The sequence below is a fragment of the Lipotes vexillifer genome, unplaced genomic scaffold (assembly GCF_000442215.2).
Source record: "Lipotes vexillifer unplaced genomic scaffold, Lipotes_vexillifer_v1.1 scaffold717, whole genome shotgun sequence".
NCBI lineage: Eukaryota > Metazoa > Chordata > Mammalia > Artiodactyla > Lipotidae > Lipotes > Lipotes vexillifer.
The window spans coordinates 1,820,278-1,842,904 of NW_006798707.1; the positions used below are offsets into that span (position 1 = coordinate 1,820,278).

The following is a 22,627-nucleotide window of genomic DNA, read 5'->3' on the forward strand; positions in this document are numbered from 1 at the left end:
CGCTCTTCCCCAGAGCTTTCATGGTTGGCCCCTTCGCGTTATTCAGGTTTCGGATTTCACCTCCTCCAGGGGTCTTCCCCAGTCTTCCAATGTAATGTGGCTCCCGTTTTATTGCAGCTCGCTGTTTTATTTTCTTCATCACATTTAGCAATCTTAAACCATCTTTGTGTGTTTGTCTCTTTTTTTTATCGTTTCTCCGTCCCTCGCTATATCTCCATCCCTTGCTAGATCTCCGTCCCTCGCTAGAATTTAATTATTGTGAGACTGTAGCTCTTGTCTGTCTTGTCCACGCTGTATTCCTAACACATAGAACAATGTTCAATATATCTTATCTAAGTGAAAAGAATCAGTGAGTGAATCACGCAGGTGGAGGAATGTATTTTTCTACACCCTGAGGTGGCTGGAACCAGCCCTTCAAGTAGGAAGGGAGGAAGGTGAAGAGGCAGAGCACAAAAACACTTCCCTAGTCGTGGTTAAGGCATAAAGTGAATGATATAAAGTGTGGCCCCACCGTGAATGTAAGAATTTAGAAACTTAATTCACATTGAAGAAGGATGAGTTATTCAAACAAACCAGAATCAGATTAATCCTGAGGATTTCCTGTGCTATTAATAACTTCAGTCATTAAGCCATGTAGGTAATTTGATGATCTTCAAGACCCCAAAAGACACTTGATTGAATATTTTAAAAAAAAATCATTTAAAAACATTGCTGGTTGAATATAAGGGAAAAAATTCTTAGTGTTGCTTATAGGGTCATTTCTGTCCCTTTGTATTTTATAATGCGAAAATTTATGTGGTTTCCATAAGTGTTTTCAAAGAACTAGTATGTGGTGGGCTAGAAAAGATTATACTATAAGAGAAATATTTTAGTACCTTTAATAAAATGTGCCCTGAAGAATTTTTTATATTGAAAGGTAAAGGAGACTGTGTTCTTAAAACCTGTAAAACATTAGATTACTCTGCAATGACTAGTGCAATTTTGTTTAGTTTATAAACTAATATTTTTATTGGCCCCTAAAGGTAAAGAGGAATAATCAACCTAGTGATTTATGTTAAATACATTAAAGTTTCTGTCTGCTTCTTTTCTCTTTCACATTCAGATAGTTTTGGGAAAAAATAATAGTTAATCTGAGATCTGAGTTTTTCTTCGAGCCAGCACTTCTCAAATTTAGTTTCAAATGACTGTTGCCCTTCAAAGTGGCCATCTCGGAAAGTTGTACATTTGTTCTAACAATGCTTCCATTCCTTAAACTCCTTTTGTAGGTTCTTTTTCAGAAATGTTTCATAGGCAGTTTTGGAATTATGAATGAAAATTAGCCTTCTTTACAAATTAAAAACCTTGCTTTTTTTTTGACTAAATGAAGACATACAACTTCCTTAACTGACTTCATATTAATATTTTATTAATTTATGAAGCCAATACTGCTGTTATGCAGTTGAAGTTATGACTCAGAAGATTATGAGAGATATCTTACAAAGTAAATCTCTGTAAAGAACAACGAGTATTGTATAACTTTGTGAAGTAATAGATTAAAAAAAAAAACAAGCTGTTGAGACCTGGGTGACTAACTCACCCCCCTTTTAGATTTGCATTTTATCTGAAACTGAGTGCAGTGCATTGTGCTCTGCTACAGATGTAAGTTATGGGGTGCCAAATCTAGAGGAAGCGCCTTATTTTCGGGAAAAGAGAGAAAACCATCTGGTACCAGAAAAAGACCACAAGTGGGCTCTTTTTAGTACTAACTGAGTGAAAACTAAGAGTCTATATTTAAAATATGACCATAAAACTACTCTTCTTTTACAGCTCTTGGCATCAAAGACTCCAGACCTGTTTTGGATCATATACCTGTTTTCAAAGTTGAGATACACTTCTTTGAGAGAAATAGTTGGAGCAGTGTTGGTATTTATTGTTAGAAGGCATATAGGTTTTATTGTGGGATAAATGAATTATTTGTTTGAGTGCAAGTCTTGCTGTGTCTTGGCCTCCATGACCATTAAGGGCTTTTATTTTGTTCTATAAGCCAGTGTTTTAATCGTTTGCCTTTAAGGATCACTTTTTATTAACTTATTAAATATTGTAAATATGCGGGATTTTAAGAAACTCTTTTCTTCTCTTTCTTTTTTTTAAAGCTGCACGTCATTGACTCCTGGACCCAACTGTGACCGATTTAAATTGCACATACCATATGCTGGAGAGACATTAAAATGTAAGTAAATGATGACTCTTCTACTGAAAAATGTAGATTACAGTGCTAGCTATTAGATTTTGTGCTTTAGTTTTTATTTCTGGCTTTTAGGTGTTATCTCCTAAGATACTGATCAGAAGGATTTACCACTTTTTGAAAATTTGTCTTTCAGTCCTAGTTCTAGTCAAAATAAGGCATGCAGCTCAATATCAAAAAAACAGACAACCCAATCCAAAAATGGGCAGAAGACCTAAATAGACATTTCTCCAAAGAAGATAAACAGATTGCCAACAAACACATGAAAGAATGCTCAACATCATTAATCATTAGAGAAACGCAAATCAAAACTACATTGAGATATATCATCTCACACCGGTCAGAATGGCCGTCATCAAAAAATCTACAAACAATAAATGCTGGATAGGGTGTGGAGAAAAGGGAACCCTCTTGCACTGTTGGTGGGAATGTAAATTGGTGCAGCCACTATGGAGAACAGTATGGAGGTTCCTTAGAAAACTAAAAATAGAACTACCATACGACCCAGCAATCCCACTCCTGGGCATATACCCGGAGAAAACCATAATTCAAAAAGAGTCATGTACCACAATGTTCATTGCAGCTCTATTTACAATAGCCAGGACATGGAAACAACCTAAGTGTCCATCGACAGATGAATGGATAAAGAAGATGTGGCACATAAATACAATGCAATATTACTCAGCCATAAAAAGAAACGAAATTGAGTTATTTGTAGTGAGGTGGATGGACTTAGAGCCTGTCCTACAGAGTGAAGTAAGTCAGAAAGAGAAAAACAAATACCGTATGCTAACACATATATATGGAATCTTAAAAAAAAAAAAATGGTGATGAAGCACCTAGGGGCAAGACGGGAATAAAGACGCAGACCTACTAGAGAATGGACTTGAGTATAGGGGGAGGGGGAAGGGTAAGCTGGGACAAAGTGAGAGAGTGGCATGGACATATATACACTACCAAATATAAAATCGATAACTAGTGGGGAGCAGCCGCATAGCACAGGGAGATCAGCTCGGTGCTTTGTGACCACCTAGAGGGGTGGGATAGGGAGGGTGGGAGGGAGGGAGACCCAAGAGAGAAGAGATATGGGGGTATATGTATATGTATAGCTGATTCACTTAGTTATAAAGCAGAAACTAACACACCATTGTAAGGCAGAAACTAACACACCATTGTAAAGCAATTATATTCCAAAAAAGATGTTAACAAAACAAACAAAAACAAAGTAAGGCAGTTGGCAGGGAGTAAGTTGTGGTCAAGTGGGCATGCACACGTTTTATCTTTTATAGCAAAGGTCAGAAATACAAATGGCTACAAGGCCAGACTGGTAACATGAATGAGGGAAGCAGGCTAGGTGTGGCAAATTGGGGGCACTCCTACCCAGTTTCGAGGGGTTGCCCTTACTGATTTATTGAGAAAAGGCAGAAATCTGAATTTTTATTTGAATTCTCAGTTTTAGATGTAGGCCACTTCTTCAAAATTACAATGTGGGCCAGCATTATGCAGGCCAAACCGATGTGTGTGTGGGCTGGCTTGAGCTCTTGAACCACTGGTTTGTGACCTCCATGAATAGTATGCAAGACTTACTGTAGGATTTAGTCCACCATCTACAGCATCTGCCTAGGTTGCATCAGCTCTTCTCTGCCATAATTACCAGTACTGAAGCTCTAGCCTTGTGTGGAAATGATGATAGCTTTGGTTGGTTAGTATCAATAATCTCATCAGGAATTTTCTTTCTTGAAACTGTACTAGTGAATGGGGTATGAAAGTCTCTCAATTCTTATACAGAGGAATAAAGAACAAAGATGTTGAAGGTGGGACAGATGGGTAAGCAGTGTCTTTCAGACCACTATAGGCTAGGAAAGGCCACATCTTAGTATTCGCAGAATCACTTTATATTAATTTACCAAATGCAACGTGAACCAAAAAATTTGTGACGTGCTGACTTGCTAACCTTTCATTGTTAGATCATTCTCTGGAAACCATTAAAATACAAAAGAATTTCACCTGTCTGAGGTAGTAGGACAGACTAGGTTGCTACTTTTTTTGGGGAAAAATATTTTTGACTAAATTTTAAGAAAATGATCAAAGTAAATCATTCGCATTTACTAAAAATGTAAATAATTCAAACATTTTTTAATACATGAAAACAGTAGTCCTCTGTTCCATTTCTCCCCAACGCTAGTCCTCTTTCTCAAGGGAACCACTTAAAATATTAAAAAAAAATTGTTTCAGTGTTTAGTTCTCCTGGGGATGATCGCCACATATCTAAGTAATATGCTTATGCCTCTATTTCTTGGCTTATCAATTTTAGATATTACTATCTTTTGATTTTCTGCTCTGATGCATAAGGTATTTTCACTGCACCCTTTATCTCTCTCTTCTCCTCTGTAGTGTAATTTTACCACCACTATTGGTTCCTGTGTTGGTTACCCTGTAGCTTCAAATTTTTTCTTTTCTTTTCTTTTAAAGGATCATTTAAAACATTGTATTGTGTAGTTAAGTGAACAGCTCCTAAAAGTTCTTAGTAAGTGCCTGGCACACAGTTATCACTGTTATTACTTAAGCAAAATCTCTGTGCAGTAATCATGACCACTTAGTATGCTTTTATTTTGTTTCCCGTTAACCATAGATGGTGTATTTTGGCTCCTCACTTTATAAGATGAAGATATTAGCCTCTGACCTTCCTTCCATTCCTCTTCCTCACCTCCCAACTTCTGTCTTCTGTTATTTTCCTTTTGCATTGTCAAGGGTGATAATTTACTGTCTGTTCTAAATCTACAGTTGCCATCTGTGCTTTGTCCACAAATTGCTTGAATGATTACTCTGCAGGCCTGCTCCTGCAGTTATCACTATGGGATTTACCTTTATTATTCTCTTGGATTTGACCTTGTGTAGAATCTGTGTATTGAAAATTCTGTGTTTTTAGAATTATGTCTTGGTAAACAGGTTACCTTGTTATTTTGCTGGACCACAGTCTCAAACAACTTGCTCAGATTCCACTCCTCCCTCCATCCTTCCACCTTTCCTGTAGCTCCTCTGATAATTTTTTATTACCACAGTCATAATTAGGTATCTTAATTTTCTTTTTTAATAAATTTATTTATTTATTTATTTTTGGCTGCATTGGGTCTTCGTTGCTGTGCTTGAGCTTTCTCTAGTTGTGGTGAGCGGGGGCTACTCTTTGTTGCGGTGCATGGGCTTCTCATTGCAGTGGCTTCTCTTGTTGCTGAGCACAGGCTCTGGGCGCATGGGCTTCAGTAGTTGTGGCACATGGGCTCAGTAGTTATGGCATGTGGGCTTTAGAGCGCAGGCTCAGTAGTTGTGGCACACAGGCTTAGTTGCTGCACGGCACGTGGGATCTTCCCGGACCAGGGCTCGAACCCATGTCCCCTGCATTGGCAGGCGGATTCTTAACCCCCGCGCCACCAGGGAAGCCCAGGTATCTTAATTTTTAAGAGCTCTAAGAGCTCTGTTTCTCTTTTGCAACATCTTGTTCTTATTTTATGAATGTAATATCTTAAAAGTTTTCGAAGGATATAGTTTTTTTTTCTGTTTTCTGAACTATTTTGATTTTCCCCCGGGATTATATTTTTATCATCCTTTTTTTTTTAACTTCTGTTATTCTATAGCCTTTCCTCAAATAAAAGATGGGTTTTGGTTGTCCATTTATATTTAAAACATGATAAAACTCTGATTGGGACTTCAGTATAGGCAGGACTTAATTGAGTATGTGGGTTAATGGTGGGCAGGCTGTTAATATGAGCACCCCTATGTGTCATATTTGGAGTTCAGCTGTTCTAGCTCTCCCCCAAATAGTTTATTCTGTTTTTTAAGAAAGTCTTCTATATTTTTTTCCTGGGGATACATATCTGGCCACCATGCCATTTTTGGGAGATGGGTATATAGATTATTGCCTGTGGAGCTTTTAGTCAGTCTCCCTGTTCTTAGCTCCTTGTCTCATTCTTGCCTCTCCTTACACCGGATGACTACAGGTTTTTATGGCTTTACTAGGACAGATGGCTTCCTCCTCATCAGTAGCCTCTTCCTCTCATTATTGCAACTAACGCTTTCTCTGCCCTATCTCTTCAAGTACTACTCTTCCGTCTGCATTCTGTCTTCTAGGAATTTGTGGAAATGTTGCTACTGTTGTCCCTTCCTCTTCGCTCTCCTGTTGTTTTTGATTTTTATCTTTCTGTTCCTCCACTATCATTTAATGAGAGGGTGGGTCTTAGGAGAGAGAGGAAATAAATGTTTGTAGTCAGTCCACAGTCTTGAGCCAGAAGTAATGGGACTTCACAAAGATCTTTCTAGCTGTATGAGTTTATGTTAGGAAGCATTTACTGGTATCCTGTATCCTCTCACTACTGTAAGCTTTTATAACATTGGTGATAAGGGTATTTGGACTGGTATTTACCATATCTTGTAGTTATGTCCTATTAAGTTATTGCTTGATATCATCATATGCCAGAGACTTAATTTAGCCTGTAGAATGCTCTATAATAATTAATAGATGAACTTTATATACTGAGATTCTTGCACATTAAGGTGAGTCAGACTCCTAACCTTAAGCAGCGCATAGCCAAATAAAAGGAAAAGACAATTGATTATGGAAACTGTATTTACAAAAGTTTATTGAATTGGAAAAATAAGAATGTGACATTCTGTTACTTATATCAGTCTTTTGCCAACAGAAATTCAATCTTTAGAAGTTATTTATTGTACAAGGAATTTGTAATTGGAACATTGCTCTTAACAATTCAGAAAACAGGAAGGACATACAGTACTTTGCAGATTTGGAGTCTGTTTCTGTTTTGTCTTATATATTTTACTCTGCCTTCTCCAAGCAGATTAATGACAATATTATGTAACCAAATTTTATATTTTGAGATATTTTATATACTAGGAAACAGTTCTTCTATAAATTTTGCAGTTAATGATAGTGAGAATGAAAGACAAAGGAGAGGGCACATTTCTACTCATGAATTCATGAATTTATTCCTACAGAATTACCCATGTGTAAAATGAAATAACTGAAGTAAAAAAGACCAGAAGATTACAGCACATTAGGAATGACGTTATTGTCTCCTCAGCTCTTTTCAATGTGAGGAGAAAACTGTTGGGCATTAAAAGCATTGCCAATCTGTGTAAGATTCTCATGGAAAATATCAAAGGATATCTGATAAAGAGAAGTCCTTCTAACACAACCTCGTAAAGCAACCATACTCCAATAAAAATTAATAAAAAAAAAAGTCCTTGAATTTCATGATTGTAGAAGAGACAACTGGCACTTACTTAAAGAAGATTGGAAAAGTGAGTCATCAGTGATCAAATTGACTGAAATAAAACAAATGTTAAAATCTAGGATGGTGCCACTAAAATGAGTGAAAATATGCCCATTACAGCAAAATTCACAGAGGAAGATCAGCGAGATTTTTATAAATGCATATTTGTAAAAATAGTCACGTGCTATAGCACTTAACTCTTGAAGCAATTATTGTGTTTGTGTTTTTTTGTGTCCTATTTAAATAGGGCGGGTGTGAAGCTGTTTTGCTCATATTTTATTTCTAACCTGTACCTTATTGCCTGGTATTTAGAGGGGTATTTGTGTTTGTGGAATGAATGGACCATGTTCATTCTTTGGATATGATAATGAAGAGGTTTGATGAGGAAGTGACAGAACTCTGAAATAGTCTCAATTTTACAATAACACTATTACGTAACTATAAAGAGAAATAATTGAAATATTTTAAGTTATATCAAGCAAATCTGTGGCCGAAATCAAATGGTTTCCTAACACTGGTTTCAAATTTGAAATTATCTTTTGTTTAAAATTTCTATTTTTCATACTAACAATTTATTTTAATCAGGGACTGTTTGGTTATAAGAAACCCATTGGAACAAACATAAATAAAGAGTTTGTTTGTCTTTATAAGGAATTAAGTGAACTCCATGGTGCCCAAGGGCAGGAAGTATAGCCAGGCCTCATAGGGACTGGAAGGATGGCAGACACAATAGTAGCTGGTCAGCATCTGTGTTCTTGTATGTCTTTGTCTTTCTCCTGAAACATATTTTCTTGTCACCATATTCACTTTATTCTTTTTCCCCCAGATTTCTGTTTCTCCTCATGTAGAGCAGAAATGGCTTCCTGAGCCCCCTAGGACATGGTGGCTAAGTTCAAGGCCACGAGAGACAGTCTGTGGTCTTCGAGTGAGAGGGTCTGTTTGGCATCTTGGGCTGGGTGTCCACTTGGGGTCCAGTCATATAGCCAAGAGCTCTGGTCCATGTATTATCATGGTTACTAGAGGCCATTTTAATACAAGTGAGCATGGGCTGGGCAGGTACCCAGAGAGGTATCTATTACAGTGTTTCAGGAGATCTTTCTAAAGAGATTCCACGTGAAACTAGAGGCATTTTCCCTTTGTCTTTAGCAATAGAAGCAGTGCCATTGTTTATCATCTGAGAGGAATGATGAATATTTCAAAGCCATTTGTGACAGAGTCAAGAAGTCATGCCAAAAAATTATCTCCGAAGGTTTTGAAGTTGAAAGACTTTCCCAGAGTAAAAGCCTTTTTTTCAGAGGAAAAAGTGGAAAAAAAAAAAGATTATCATTTGAATAATATGTTATGTCTCCTTGTCTTCAGAGGAGCAGTATAAAATCGAAGCATTTCCAAGGCTTCGATACTATGTCACTAAATTTAAATGTGTATTTTTTGGAGAATGATTACAACAAAAGGAAACCAATCTCAGAACTGCTATTTAAATGGAATGTATCATTTAATTAAACAGTGGTCAAATATACACAAAGATTTTTATAGACGAATTGTAAATAGTGTTCCAGAACTTGTGCTTTACTGAATCTTGAAATTTGACTTCATTTTTATCCTATCTCAAGTGGTTTGGCTGCTGTGTGTGTGTGTGTGTGTGTGTGTGTGGGTGTGTGTGTGTGCGTGTGTGTGTGTGTGTGCATTGACACAGTGCTGCTTGCATCTCAGGTCTATTATATATTACTTTGTCTTAGCCAACCAGCATAGTAAACTCAGAAAGCTCTTTTTCTCTGCTCTTTGTCTTTTTCACTTATGTGGCGGTGTGTAGAGACACTCAAGGGCTTTGCCTGATGGCCGTCAAACATAAACTAAACCCCAAACTGCTGGCACCAGAAGGTCCCAATGGTGTTTTGGAGAAGTTTGTTGCATCATCTGAAAGAGATATTAAGGTTCTATTGATTTAATCTTATCTGTAAGAATTTTGCGCTTTGCTTGGTTTGTTCTTATACCTTATAGTCTGAACTTTGGTGTAGGTCCAAAGGTTGGCTGCCGTGGCTGTAGCTGTTGGCAGTTTTGTTGGGATGACAGTGTTATTTTATGAAAAATTTCTTGTATTGTTTAAAATAAATAATCTGTTAGGAAAATGTTAACCGAGTAATCTTTCTGCTTTAACCTTTTCGCCCTTCCCTTCAGTATTTTAGCAACCGAATCCCACAGCCTAGCATTCGAGGCTGTCACAGTCTGCCCTTCCAGCCTCACCTTGGGCCCCCTCGGTGGAGCTCAGCTGACGACAGTCCAAGTCAAAAGCCTATATACACTGTACTGGTTGAAGTAGATTTTTTTTAATAGTAGCTTTTATTAAGATATATTTTACATACCATACAATTCGGTCTTTTTAAAAAAATTTTATTAATTTATTTATTTTTGGCTGCGTTGGGTCTTCGTTGCTGCGCGCGGGCTTTCTCTACTTGGCGGCGAGCGGGGGCTACTCTTCGTTGCGGTGCATGGGCTTCTCATTGCGGTGGCTTCTCTTGTTGCGGAGCACGGGCTCTAGGCGCGTGGGCTTCAGTAGTTGTGGCTCGCAGACTCAGCAAAGTAGCTTCTATGTAAAGAAAACAACCTAGAAACCAATAATCACATTCAAAGTTACTATTAAATTGTTTACAAAATATAGATGATTACCTCATTAAAGGTTCTCTCTGATCTCGCATCAGCCTCATTGTAACTTCACAAGCTCTTCAGAAAAGACATTCTGTTTCCATAGGACCCATTCCGTTAACCATATTATGAGTCAGGCGAAATGGAACAATTTCTGGGACCTCAAAGGTTTCTCCCGTAAAACAATGAATTTCATTAAAAAGTAAAAATTTTGGAATTTTAGAATCTTCATGCAAAAAATTTAGAGCTTTTAGCAAAGAGCAAACATACCCTCAAAATATTTGTATTTGCAACTTACGTTAGAGGCCTACATCCTGAAGGAGCCATATGACTCTACCTTTGCTTTTGAGGAGCTGAAACACAACTCCTTAGATAAGATCTAGAGGATGGATGGATTCATCTTTCACTGAATTACTAAAGTGAATAGCATTATAGAGCAATATTTATGCATTCAATATTTAGCCTTATATTAACTCCCTTAATGTCCTTCTTCAATAGAATAAAGTACAAACAAAAATACTCTCATAATTTTCTTCTTTTCTTTAAGACTTTCACTTTAAAACAAGAGGGGAAAAGAAATAGCCAAGTGTTAGATGCTCACAATCCCTGAGACAGGAAATGCAACATGTAATATAATGAAGTTCAGTTCATTTATTTTCTGCCATTCTCCAACACTTGCCTTTCCTAGGGCTTTTACATCCCTCCAATCAGTTTCCCTAAATTCCTCTCTTGTATGAATCCCCTGTACCAGTGGTTTATCTTTGCTTTGTTTTCAGTCGGGTCTTTGACCTTTCTTGGCTTCCTGTGACAGCAGATGGCAACCCATAGAGAATGAGGGTGAAGGAAAAAGTGGTTTTAATTATTAGTCTGCCTTTCAGGATCATAACATTGGAAAATTGGAGGAGGGCCTTAAGGAGAGTCCAACAACCTTATTTTATTCCCAGACCCCAGTCTGGACCTACAGAATCTGAATTTCCTGTGATGTTTCCAAGGTATCTGCATTAAAAAAAAACAAAAAAAATTCTTAGGTGCTGCTGCCATGTTTGGAAACAATCATATTAAACTACTCTGTCTCTCTCTAAAAAAAAAGCCTATATACAAGTAATTTGCTTGTTGTACTTCTCAAACATCCTGTCTTTCCTTTTTCTACTTTTTATTTTATTTATTTATTTATTTATTGGCTGTATTGAGTCTTCGTTGCTGTGCACAGGCTTTCTCTAGTTGTGGAGAGCGGGAGCTACTCTTTGTTGCGGTGCGCGAGCTTCTCATTGCGGTGGCTTCTCTTGTTGCAGAGCATGGGCTCTAGGCGCGTGGGCTTCAGTAGTTGTGGCTCGTGGGCTTCAGTAGTTGTGGCACTCAGGCTCAGTAGTTGTGGCTCGCAGGCTGTAGAGTGCAGGCTCAGTAGTGGTGCATGGGCTTAGTTGCTCTGTGGCATGTGGGATCTTCCTGGACCAGGGCTTCAGCCCATGTCCCCTGCATTGGCAGGCGGATTCTTAACCACTGCACCACCAGCGAAGCCCCCCCCTTTCTACTTTTGTTCGCACTGTTTAGTCTTCAGTAGGACGGACCAAGGCAATAGTAAAATGGCCGACTGTTCTGTGACGTATTTGGTTCTTCATTGGCACCTGCCAACCTGCTGCTCTGATGGCTGTGCTCTCTGTGAAGCTCCTTGGCTGGGACTCCAGATCACCTGCAAGGAGAGGAGGATTGAACCAATTTTACTAGGACTTGTAACAGTTGGGCTAAGTAAAAATTTGGACACAGAAGTCCAGGGATTTAGTTTGGCATCATGCCAAGAGGCATTATAATTTTTCTTGGTAGTATATTTCATTTTACTTTATTTTTATCTTTTCAAAAGATTCATTTACTTAAAGATTATTATTATCTAGCATTCAAGGTATTTTTAGAGGCTAATTAGGGAGGCAGGTCACCTTTGATTTAGTGAATGTTCTAAAAAATGATCATTGAAAGTCAAGTAAGAAGTGCTAATTTTGTGGATTAGACATTAACTCTCCCTTAGATTTTGAGGATTCCTTTGTCCTGGTATTTCAGAATATTTCTTCTTGGAATTCATGGAATGTTGGAATAATTTTTAATAATAGCAACTAACATTATTAAAAATTTGTAAAGTCAGAAGTCAGCTTAGTTATAGGCTAACTATATATGTATAAAATCTGGCTTTGAGGCTGATTTTAGTTTATTAAAAGATGACTGATAAAATTGCTATGACTAACTTATTGAGCATATATTTTATAGAGAGTTAGGCTTATTTATATACATGTTCTCATTTAATCACACAGTAACTTTGAGATAGAAATTTATATCCCACTTTTTTATATTAACTTTATGGAAGTATAATTTACATAAAATAAAATGTACTGGGGGCTTTGCTGGTGGCGCAGTGGTTGAGAGTCTGCCTGCCGATGCGGGGGACGCGGGTTCGTGCCCCGGTCCAGGAGGATCCCACAAGCTGCAGAGCAGCTGGGCCAGTGGGCCATGGCCGCTGAGCCTGTGTGTACGCAGCCTGTGCTCCGCAATGGGAGAGGCCACAACAGTGAAAGGCCCGCGTACGGCAAAAAAAAAAAAAAAAAGAGTACCCATTTTAATGAACAATTCCATACATTTTGGCAGCTTTAAATAGCTATTTAACTACACCACAGTCAAGACGTAGAACATTTTCATCGTCCAAAGGTATAGAACATTTTCTTTCCTCCACAAGTCAGTTCCTTCCACCACCATCCCCCAACCCTTGATCCTTATCTTCTCTCTGAAATTGTAAACGGTTTTGCCTCTTTTAGAATTTCATGTAAATGGAATCATATACTATGTAGTTTTGGGTATATGGCTTCTTTCATTCAGCTTAATGTTTTTGAGATTCATCTATACTATTCCATGTATCAATGCTTTGTTCCTTTTATTGCCGGTAGTAGAACATTGTATGGATATACCACAGTTAAAACAAAAATTCATTCATCTGTTGAAGGGCATCTGAGTTATTTCCAGGTTTTGGCTTGTATGAATAAAGCTGCTGTTAAATTTTTGTACATATGTTTTTGTGGAGATATGTTCTCATTTTCTTGGGTAAATACCTAGGAATGGTACTGCTGTGTTGTAAGCTAAGTGTATGTTAATCATTAAACTGTTTTCCAAAGTGGTTGTACTATTTTACATTCCTACTAGCAATTTATGGGCTCTCTAGTTATTTCATATTCTTACCAACATTTGATATTGTTGGTCTTTTAAATTATATTTATTCTAGTGGATGTGTAGTGGTATCTCATTGTAGTTTGTTTTTTTGTTTTTTTGTTTTGGTATGCAGGCCTCTCACTGTTGTGGCCTCCTGTTGCGGAGCACAGGCTCTGGACTTGCAGGCTCAGTGGCCATGGCTCAGGGGCCCAGCCGCTCCGCAGCATGTGGGATCTTCCCGGACTGGGGCACGAGCTCGTGTCCCCTGCATCGGCAGGCGGACTCTCAACCACTGTGCCACCAGGGAAGCCCCTCACTGTAGTTTTGATTTGCATTCTCATGTGCTTATTGGCTATTCATATATCTTTTGTTAAGTGTTCAAATGTTTTTGCTCAACGTTTTGATTGGATTGTTGGTTTTTTTGTTGAGTTATAAGTGTTCTTTATATAGTCTGGAAAGAAGTTGTCAGTTTGTCAATATTTTCTCATGGTCTATGGCTTCTCTTTTCATTTTCTTAATGGTGTCTTTCCAATAGCACAACTTTTTAACTTTGATGAAGTCAAATTTAACATTTTTTCTTTGTTGTTTATGCTTTTGGCTTCTTGTTTAAGAAATCTTGGCCTACCTGAAGGTCTTAAAGATTTTCTCCTAGAAGTTTTATATTTTTTACCTTTAGCATTTTGGTCTATGATCCAATTTGAGTTAACTTTGACCGTATGCATGTTAATTAACCATTTAAGTGTGGGCCCATTCTGGACTTTACATTGTATTCCACTGATATGTCTACCCTTATGTGAGTATAACCCTGCCTTGATTATTATAACTTTGTAGTAAATCTTTAAGTCAGGTACTATAAGTCCTACTCCTTCTACTATTTCTATTTCCATAGAAATTTTAGAATTAGCTTGTTAATGTCTGCAAAAATCCTGCTGAGATTGCATTGAATCTGGAGGTCAATTTGCGTATAATTAAGATCTTAATAACATCGAGTCTTCCAATGGATGAAAATGATAACCGCTCCATTTATTTTGGTCTTCTTTAATTTCTTTAAGTATTTTGTAGTTTTTAGTGAACAGGTCTTGTACAAATTTTGTTAAATCTACCTCTGAATATTTCATATTTTTTGATGCTAATTTATAGTATATCTATTTTCAACTTTCTTTTTCTAACTCTTTGTTGCTAATATATTGAAAATATAATCCCCCCATATTTCTTTTTCTTGCCTTAGGGCACTGACTAGAGTCTCCTACATGTTGTTGGATTCAAGTGATGAAAGCAGACATTCTTGCCTTGTCCAGATTTTAGGGGAAAATATACAGTCTTTCACCGTTAAGTATAACATTGGCTGTATATTTTTCACAGACACCCTTTATCAGTTTGAGGAAGTTCCCTTCTATTCCTATTTAATTGAGAGTTTTTTGTTTTGTGTTAAAATCAGGAATGGATGTTGTATTTTGGCAAGTACTTTCTTCATCTATTGAGATGATCATGTGGTTTTTAAAAAAGTGTATTAGTATGGTGGATTGACTTTTGAATGTTCAACTTACCTTGCATTTCTGATGTAAACTCCAGTTGGTCATGATGTATTAGCCTTTTTATATGTTGTTGGATTCAATTTGCTAAATAAAATAGTTTAGAATTTTGCATTTATGTCCATGGATGATATTGGTTTGTAGTTTTCTTTTATGCTTGTTACTGGTTTTAGCATCATGGCAAAACTGACTTCGGAACAGAACGAATTGTGAAATGAGAACCATTTTCCTCAGTTTTGGGGAATAGTTTGTGAAGAATTCATATTATTTCTTCCTTACATGTTTGGTGGAATTCTCCAGTGAAACCATTTTAAAGTACAGATTAAATTTCCTTAATAGATGTAGAACTTAAGTCATCTACTTCTTCTGAAGTGTCAGTAGCTTGTATCTTTAAAGGGATTTGTCCATTTCATCCAAGTTGCTGAATTTATTGGCATAGTGTTTTTCATAATGTTCTCTCTTTTTTTTTTAATATATAAAATCTGTAATGTTGTCACATCTGTTTTTCCTGATATTGGTAATTTGTTTCTTCTTTTTTCTTTTTACCAGTCTGGCTAATTTTTTAATTTTATCTTCTCAAAGAACCATCTTTTGACTTTATCTATCTTCTCTGTTGTATTTCTGTTTTCTATCTTAGTGATTTCTATTCTGATCTTTGATATTTCTTTCTTCTCTTACTTTGGGTTTTCTTGTTCTTCTTTTTCTAGTTTATTAAGTGGAAGCTGAGGTCGTTGATTTGAGATCTTTCTTTTAAGATATTGGTGTTTAATGCTATAAATTCCTATCTAAGTACTGCTTTAGCTCTATCCCTCAAATCTGGATATGTTATATTTTCATTTTAGTTCATCATATTTCTTATTTCCCTTTTGATTTCTTTTTCGACCCATGGGTTATTTAGAAACGTCATTTAGTTTCCAGAATTTTCTAGATTTTTCAGATATCTTTCTTTTAGTGATTTTGAATTTAGTCCCACTATGGTCAAAGAACATACTTTGTATGATTTACATCTTTTAAAATTTATTGTGACTTGTTTTATGGGTTCTGGTATGGACTGTCTTAGTAAACGTATAGCATCTTTTGAGGGTACAAAGTTGGTGTCAGTACATGCCTACATTTCTGTTAATTAACTTTGTATCTTAGGATGATTCCCTGTTTTTGCAAGATTATGGTACTGGCAATAGTGACTTCATATCAGAAAAGAGGAACTAATAGTTTTTCAGAATAGGTAAAGCAGAGACTTTAAAATTCTGGTCTGACCTAAGAATTAAAGGTTTTTAGGAAACCAGGTTCTTAATGGAAGTGTATGGAGGGCCCAGATGTGCTTCTGTTTCTTTTGAACTAGTCCTTTTTCTTTATTATTTTGGCCCTTAAGGACATTGAGCTGCTCTCACCTCCAGGATATTTCAACAGAAGTTAGCATAAGACCTTTTGGGACATTTGATGGGCATTCCAGATGGCACAGGCACTCCCGATCACTTCTGGTTGCACGGCAGGCTTTATGTGGCATTTTCTGATTGCTGATCTCCATTGATTTTCACTGGATCATTAGTCTGCTTTAGGGGAAATAATTGAGATTGCATATTTCCATTCTCCCAAAGGATATGAACCATGTCTAAATTTCCTAGTATGTGGCATCATTCATATTAACTTGTATATGTTGATTCTTAATAAATCAATCTCTCTTTATATTTATTTGTGTGGCAGATATGGCTCTTATGTTTCTATTAAAATAAAAAATCAGACTTCTATTTGATATAAGCAGGCTAACTCTTCATAAAACAGTTCTTTTAATACTTTTCCCAGGCTGCTGTCAAACCTCCAATTTATTGAAATCCTTCTTCGCATTTCCAGAGTTAGGCGAGAGATCTTTTGATTCTTCTGCTGGTTCTATATCAGCATATAAAAAACAAAACCAGAAGTGGCTTTACCTTTCCCATTTCCCTTTTGATGCCATTCACATTAATGCCGTTAGTAACAATACCACCAAAAAACAAATCAATCAATAAATAAGATTCTTGTTTTTCTTCTGCCTTTGGCTACAGGGCTTGGTTGGAAAAGGAAGAGAACAAAGTGTTTTAGTAGAATCATGTCTTTAGTGGTGGGGAATTAGAGCCATTAAAAAAAATAAGCAAGTTAAAAATTGTGGCAAAATAGGAAGGTGGATGCGAAGGGATTTAGGAACTTCCAAGGAGGTCTGTAGACTTCAGATGAAGTCCACATACATCTAACTTGTGGGGGAGGTGAAGGGACAAAGGAAGAGAGAGAGTTAACTTGAGGAGAAAGAGAAATTTTAAAAAAAGTTTTCATGCAGTCTGAATAAAATTTATATTTCCCCCCTCCTTGGGCCTTAGAAATTAGACTCTTTTCCTATTATTGTCGCTCTATATGGGAAACCCTGTTTAATTGTGGTGCTGTAAACCTAAATTGATGTGGTTGCATTCAGCGTATAGAAAAGTTCCAACTCCATCTCTAGTTAGTTCTTCCTTTGTACTTATGCCTAAACCTCTCCATCTGGAGAAGTGCCAATTTGCCACTAAATTTAAATAAATAAGAACATTTCTCATCAATAGGGGTGGCAAATTTAGCCCCTCTTCAGAGCACTGAGCAATTTATGACCATATGTTAAATACCATAAAACAGCTTTAAAGACTTGGTCCCTGGCCATTGCCAGATTGCACCGTAGGAGTAGGCAGCACTGTGAGGGGCTGGGAATGTTTCCTCCGGCCCTCGGAGGCCTCAGCAACTCCCTGATGTCACAGCCAAAGAGGCCTGTTTTCAAACATTCCCTTTATAAAGGTGAAATACTAAAAGATTCCATTTTGGCATTTGGGTGCAAAGAAGGCAAGGCTTCTTTTTGATTTTTAAGGGTCAAAATTAGTATGGAAAGTGTTGTGTGGGAGAGTGAGTAACTTGGCAGCAGTGAGCCCAGAAGGCAGGTCTAGGAGTAGGTAATAGATATCCTACTCATTCTTCTTCTTGGAGCGTGAACTGGACTTTTATAGGCATAAGCAAACCAAATGCCACATGTTTCTCAATCGTTTTCATTTTGCCAACTTTTATGGAATTAATACTAATGTTAAAAACAATTTTTAAAATTTTGTCCTATAGGGCTGCCAGTCCTAAGGATTTCTTTTCTTCCAGGAGGATGACTCATTATTTGGTGAACTCCAAATATTAGTTTTTCTTCTTAGCATCATCACAGTCTGTGAATCATTTATGGCATTCAGTGGGCTTGTGGCTGAGAAAATGAAGGTGTATGCCAGCAAACATGTGATTTTTGGTCACGTAAGTGCTGTAGGACCTTAGATGGACTTCTAACATGTGAGGAAACCACTGGTTCAGGCAGGGGGCAGTGTTATTAAGTAGAAATAGGCACCAAGAAGCTTTGTACAAGATGTTTCTGACTGTTCTCTCTGAAGGATAACTCTTCCTACAAAGGAAAATGATGAAATTTGGCTGTCAAAGGTCCAGGATTCCTAGCCTTCTTAAATGTGTAAGTGCCAGCCCGAGGGCTTATTTCCTGTCAGTTCCTGTGTGGTCTGCACTGCATCCTCCTTGCAACAGATCAGTATTTTAGGTCATCTATCATAACTGCTATCCTGTAAATTCTTGGAAATTTGATCTCAGTTTGCAGAAGGCAGCTGGCATGCTTCTCTAGGAAGTGCAGCTGGAGAGCTCCTGTCTCCCTCTTCCTCAGGCCAGGAAGTACCCTATTGTTATTCATCGTTGCTTTCTTCCTTTGAAAGAACAAAAATCTTCAAACTTTGGCAACTTATAAAAGTGCTGGGTAGCAGTTTGAAATTACCCTTTCCATTTTGTTGGTCTAGGGCAAAAACTTGAGTGATCTTTGACATCATTTGTAAATCTTGTCTGTTTTTCTCCTAACACATGTATATGCCTTAGTGGAAGTTTTCCCCCCATTGCAAATGAGTCATGCTTAAGTCTTCAGGGTCACATGGGGTGCTTCGTTTTATTTCGGGCTTTGATTTTCAAGGATATTCTAACGACTTAGGCCATGTTGTTGCCCAGTTATTTCTTCTCTGTGTGTCTTCCTCTTAACAGTGGGAATTTTCACTTCCTGTTACCAGCATCCATTAAGACTGTTCACCTTGGATATGACTTCAGTATTTGCATTGGATTTTCACTCTTTCGAAAGCAGAGATAATTTAAAGCACACGTCTTCACTACTTAATGTGAAGATAAATGTCATCTTCGTTCTAATTTGTCATGCCATAGTGGGTGAACTATGTTGTGGGACTTAGAAGAGAGCGATTTTCTTACTTCCTTATGACTTGGAGGTCACATTTTGACAACTTGATTTTATTCATGTAGAATAGGAGTTACCTTTAGCCCGTTTCGTCTGAGAGAAGAACCTGTTTATAAAGAGAATACAGACCCATGCATGAGTTATTTTAAGTGGCATCCTTAACAGTCTGTCCTGGCACACATCATTTCTACTTCTGACTCTTCTTTTCATATTTATGAAAACCCCATCTTCTGTAAGGTTCAACATCATTAGCGTAGCTCTCCGTTTCTTTTGTGTTCTGGTTCTTAAGATGAGAGGAAAGGAAAGAGAAATTGTGCTGCTTTACAGAAAAAGTGAACTTTCTGAAGGTGGATTTTATGTCAGATTTATGGACATCGGCCTTACCATCATAGAAACAGACTGAATCCTGATAATGCACTAAGGAGAGCATGAAGGAAGAAATTTGGATTCCAAGACATGGGAGAATTTGTTATCCAGATTATTTATATCCAGTGAAATCTGTGGCCCCTGAAATAGCATATTGCTAAACGCTAGGGGCAGAATCCCTGGGATCTCTAAGGTCTATATGCCCCACATAGTAGCTGATCAGGAAATGCTTATTTATTAAATGAGTGAGCCCAGAGCACTAAAAGATTATATCTTATGTGGAAAGTCTCAATTGGAAGGATACTAATTTTCAGTGGGACTTTCAGTGGGACAAGGGCGTATCTAAAGATTTGAGAAAGAGCATCATGGTTTTTGCACTGAAGACAGGGAAAGATCTACCCGGTTGATATGCGTATTTATTAGAAAGAAGGGAAAAAACTCACAAAAGTAGTTTTGCCAACACTTGGCTACAATAGGACTAAATGACTTTACTTTGTAAAGAACAGCTCTTAATTGATGAATCTCTTATTTTAAAATGATGAGTAGAATACATTGGGAAGAAAAGAGTAAGTTGAATTTATCCTGAGAGTAGCAGTGCTTTTGATTCTGTCTTCAGGATGGGTCCAATAAGCAGATCATGACATGATTAGCTGGACATGGAGTACGTTGCTTGACAGTATGCCCAAAGACTGTCATGACTGAAGAATGAATGCTACCTCATGTTGAAATCAGACAATTTGGTCATCCTAATGTAGAGCAAATTGCAAAATGTCTTCTTCTCCCGTTAATTTTTTTTTTTATTGTTCTTATCTTCCTGTTTCTTCTTTTCTGTTTTTCTAAGTGTAATTTCATTACTCTTGGGTAAGATAAGTTCCAGGCAATCACCCTCAAACATCAGATTGTTTACTTGCTTTCTCAGGGTTGGCCATCTCCTATAGAAAGGAAAGAATTCACGAATCTCAAAGCACTTTCTCCCATCCACTCATCCAGTCATTACTCAGCACCTCCTCAGTCCAAATTCTGAAGCCCAGTATTTGAGGGCCTCCATTGTTTGGCACTCTCATAACCTTGCCAGCACTCTCTCTTCTCTTTACCCCCTTCTTTACTCTAAACCAGACAACTTGGATAATCTGTCCCTAGCCTTCATTTTCAACTCTATCTGCCCTCTCCCTTCTGAACATCTTGTTCTTACCAGTGTAGTCTGCTCATCATCCCCTGGGCACATAATTTGCTTTCTACCCCCCAACTTTTGCTAATTCTCTTACCCTTGCGTACAATTACCTTCTCAAATTTCTTTGTTTATCTAAGTCTACTATGGACAGCACTAAGAGTACACATTTTAAGAGAGAATTGATTAGACTGAGCATGATTTTAAACTGAAACAAAGTATTGAAGTAGGAGACTGTGGCAGACTGTCCAAAGATGGTCACGACAATATCTCCTGTCCTGCATGCTCTTCTGTACTGAGTGTGACCTTGCCATTCCTCCTTCAAGAGTTGGAGTATAATTTTCCTCCCCTTGAATCTGTGTGGGCTTGTGATTATTTTGACCAATAGAGTATGATGCAAGTAATGCTCCTTGACCTCTGAGACTGGGTCATCAAAGGCAATTCAGTGTTTGTCTTTTTAGCAGGAACACTTGGGTTTGGAGCTTTGAGCCAACGCATGAGAAGTCTGACTGTTTTGAGGTTGTCATGCTGTCAAGCAACCAAGCCACATGAAGAGTTCACATGTAGGCACTGCAGTTGGCAGTTCTTGCCTTGGGGTTATTCCAGCCCAGGTACCAAACATGTGAGTGGAACCATATTGGACCCTTCAAACTAGTCTGTCCACTAGCTGAATTCCACTGAGTGATCTCAGGCAATGCTGTGAAGAGCAGAAGAATCACCCACCTACATTCTACCCGGATTTCTAACCCACAGAATCTGTGACCATAATAAAATGGTTGTTATTTTAAGCCTCTGAGTTTTGGGTTAGTTTGTTCAGTAGCATTAGTAATTAGAATACAGACCCTGAAGAATAGCTGTGGAACAAGAGCCTGTAGGAGCATGGCAGAGGTGGGATCAAGTGCAGAGACCAGAGGTGAAGTCTCCAGAGGGAGGAGGAAAAGACAAAAGGATTAGGAAAGAAATGGGTAAATTTTGAGGAGGAAGGGTGGGGAATTCACACTGATGATCTATTACATTAATTATGTGTGTGTGTGTGTGTGTGTGTGTGTGTGTGTGTGTGTGTGTGTGTATTTGAATATATGTTATTTATTTTAGGTCTGGAGAGGGCTTGGCTGCCTGGTGGAGAGTATTCAAGACAGTGCAGATAACTGACCATCAGGTCTTTGCCTTTGACAAATACTCTTGTGAGGAAAGAGAGAGGCTTGGTGTTTAGTCATTACGGTGTGCCTTTCTGGAGGGAGCTTTGTGCGTAGTGTATACTGTCAGTGTGAAGTAATGGGAACCCTTGGAAGGAGTACAGGGGACTCTCCCCAGAGGAGTGCCTGGGACCACCACGACTCTGTGTGAGTTCTGAACCTCAACATGGCTCTTCAGGATTTCGAATAACCCAAAGATGCTTGTGGTTTTGGGGAATGGAAGGGATCCTACCTTTGGAGTGGGGCATTGATTTTAAGTAGCAGCTTTCTTGAGAGAAGAGGGGAACAAACCAACAGTTTTAGTTATGGAGCTTAAGAGGGCTTTTGTCCACGTTGAAGACTCAGTGCGTGTTGTGATTGAGTGGTGGAATTGCTTCTATAAAATACTTGTTTTCTGTAGCCATCCAGCAGTCTGGCCACCAGCCACATGCAAGTCAATTTGTTTCTGTGAAGGATTACAAGCTCCGTGTCTAAGCGTACTCTTAAGAGTCTGGGAATCCTGTAGTTTTAGATAGTTTTCCATTCAGTAAAATATTTAATTTGTTGAAATCTTTTAATTAATGTTGTAAGAAGAGAGATGCTGTAGCCTCATTGAAATACTATTGCTGGACAAAAGAGCGCTACTTTCATGACAGGGTAACCATGATGTATCAACCCTTTACTTCACGTATTGTGGTCAAGATAGAATTTGCCCTTGTATTATAAGGAATTCTACTATATTTCACTTGGTCTCTGTTACATGCTTTTAGATTATACCATTTCT

General features: G+C 37.8%; 1 protein-coding gene across 3 annotated transcripts in view; it reads left to right on the forward strand.

Moving 5' to 3' along the window:
* The window catches only part of BABAM2 (BRISC and BRCA1 A complex member 2), a 441,510-nt gene that overhangs the window by 40,434 nt on the left and 378,449 nt on the right, over positions 1–22,627 (forward strand). For all 3 annotated transcript variants that reach the window (XM_007470862.1, XM_007470863.1, XM_007470864.1), the window contains exon 3: positions 2,133–2,209. In XM_007470862.1, coding sequence (XP_007470924.1) covers positions 2,133–2,209 — 77 coding nt within the window. The remainder of the gene's footprint in view (positions 1–2,132; positions 2,210–22,627) is intronic.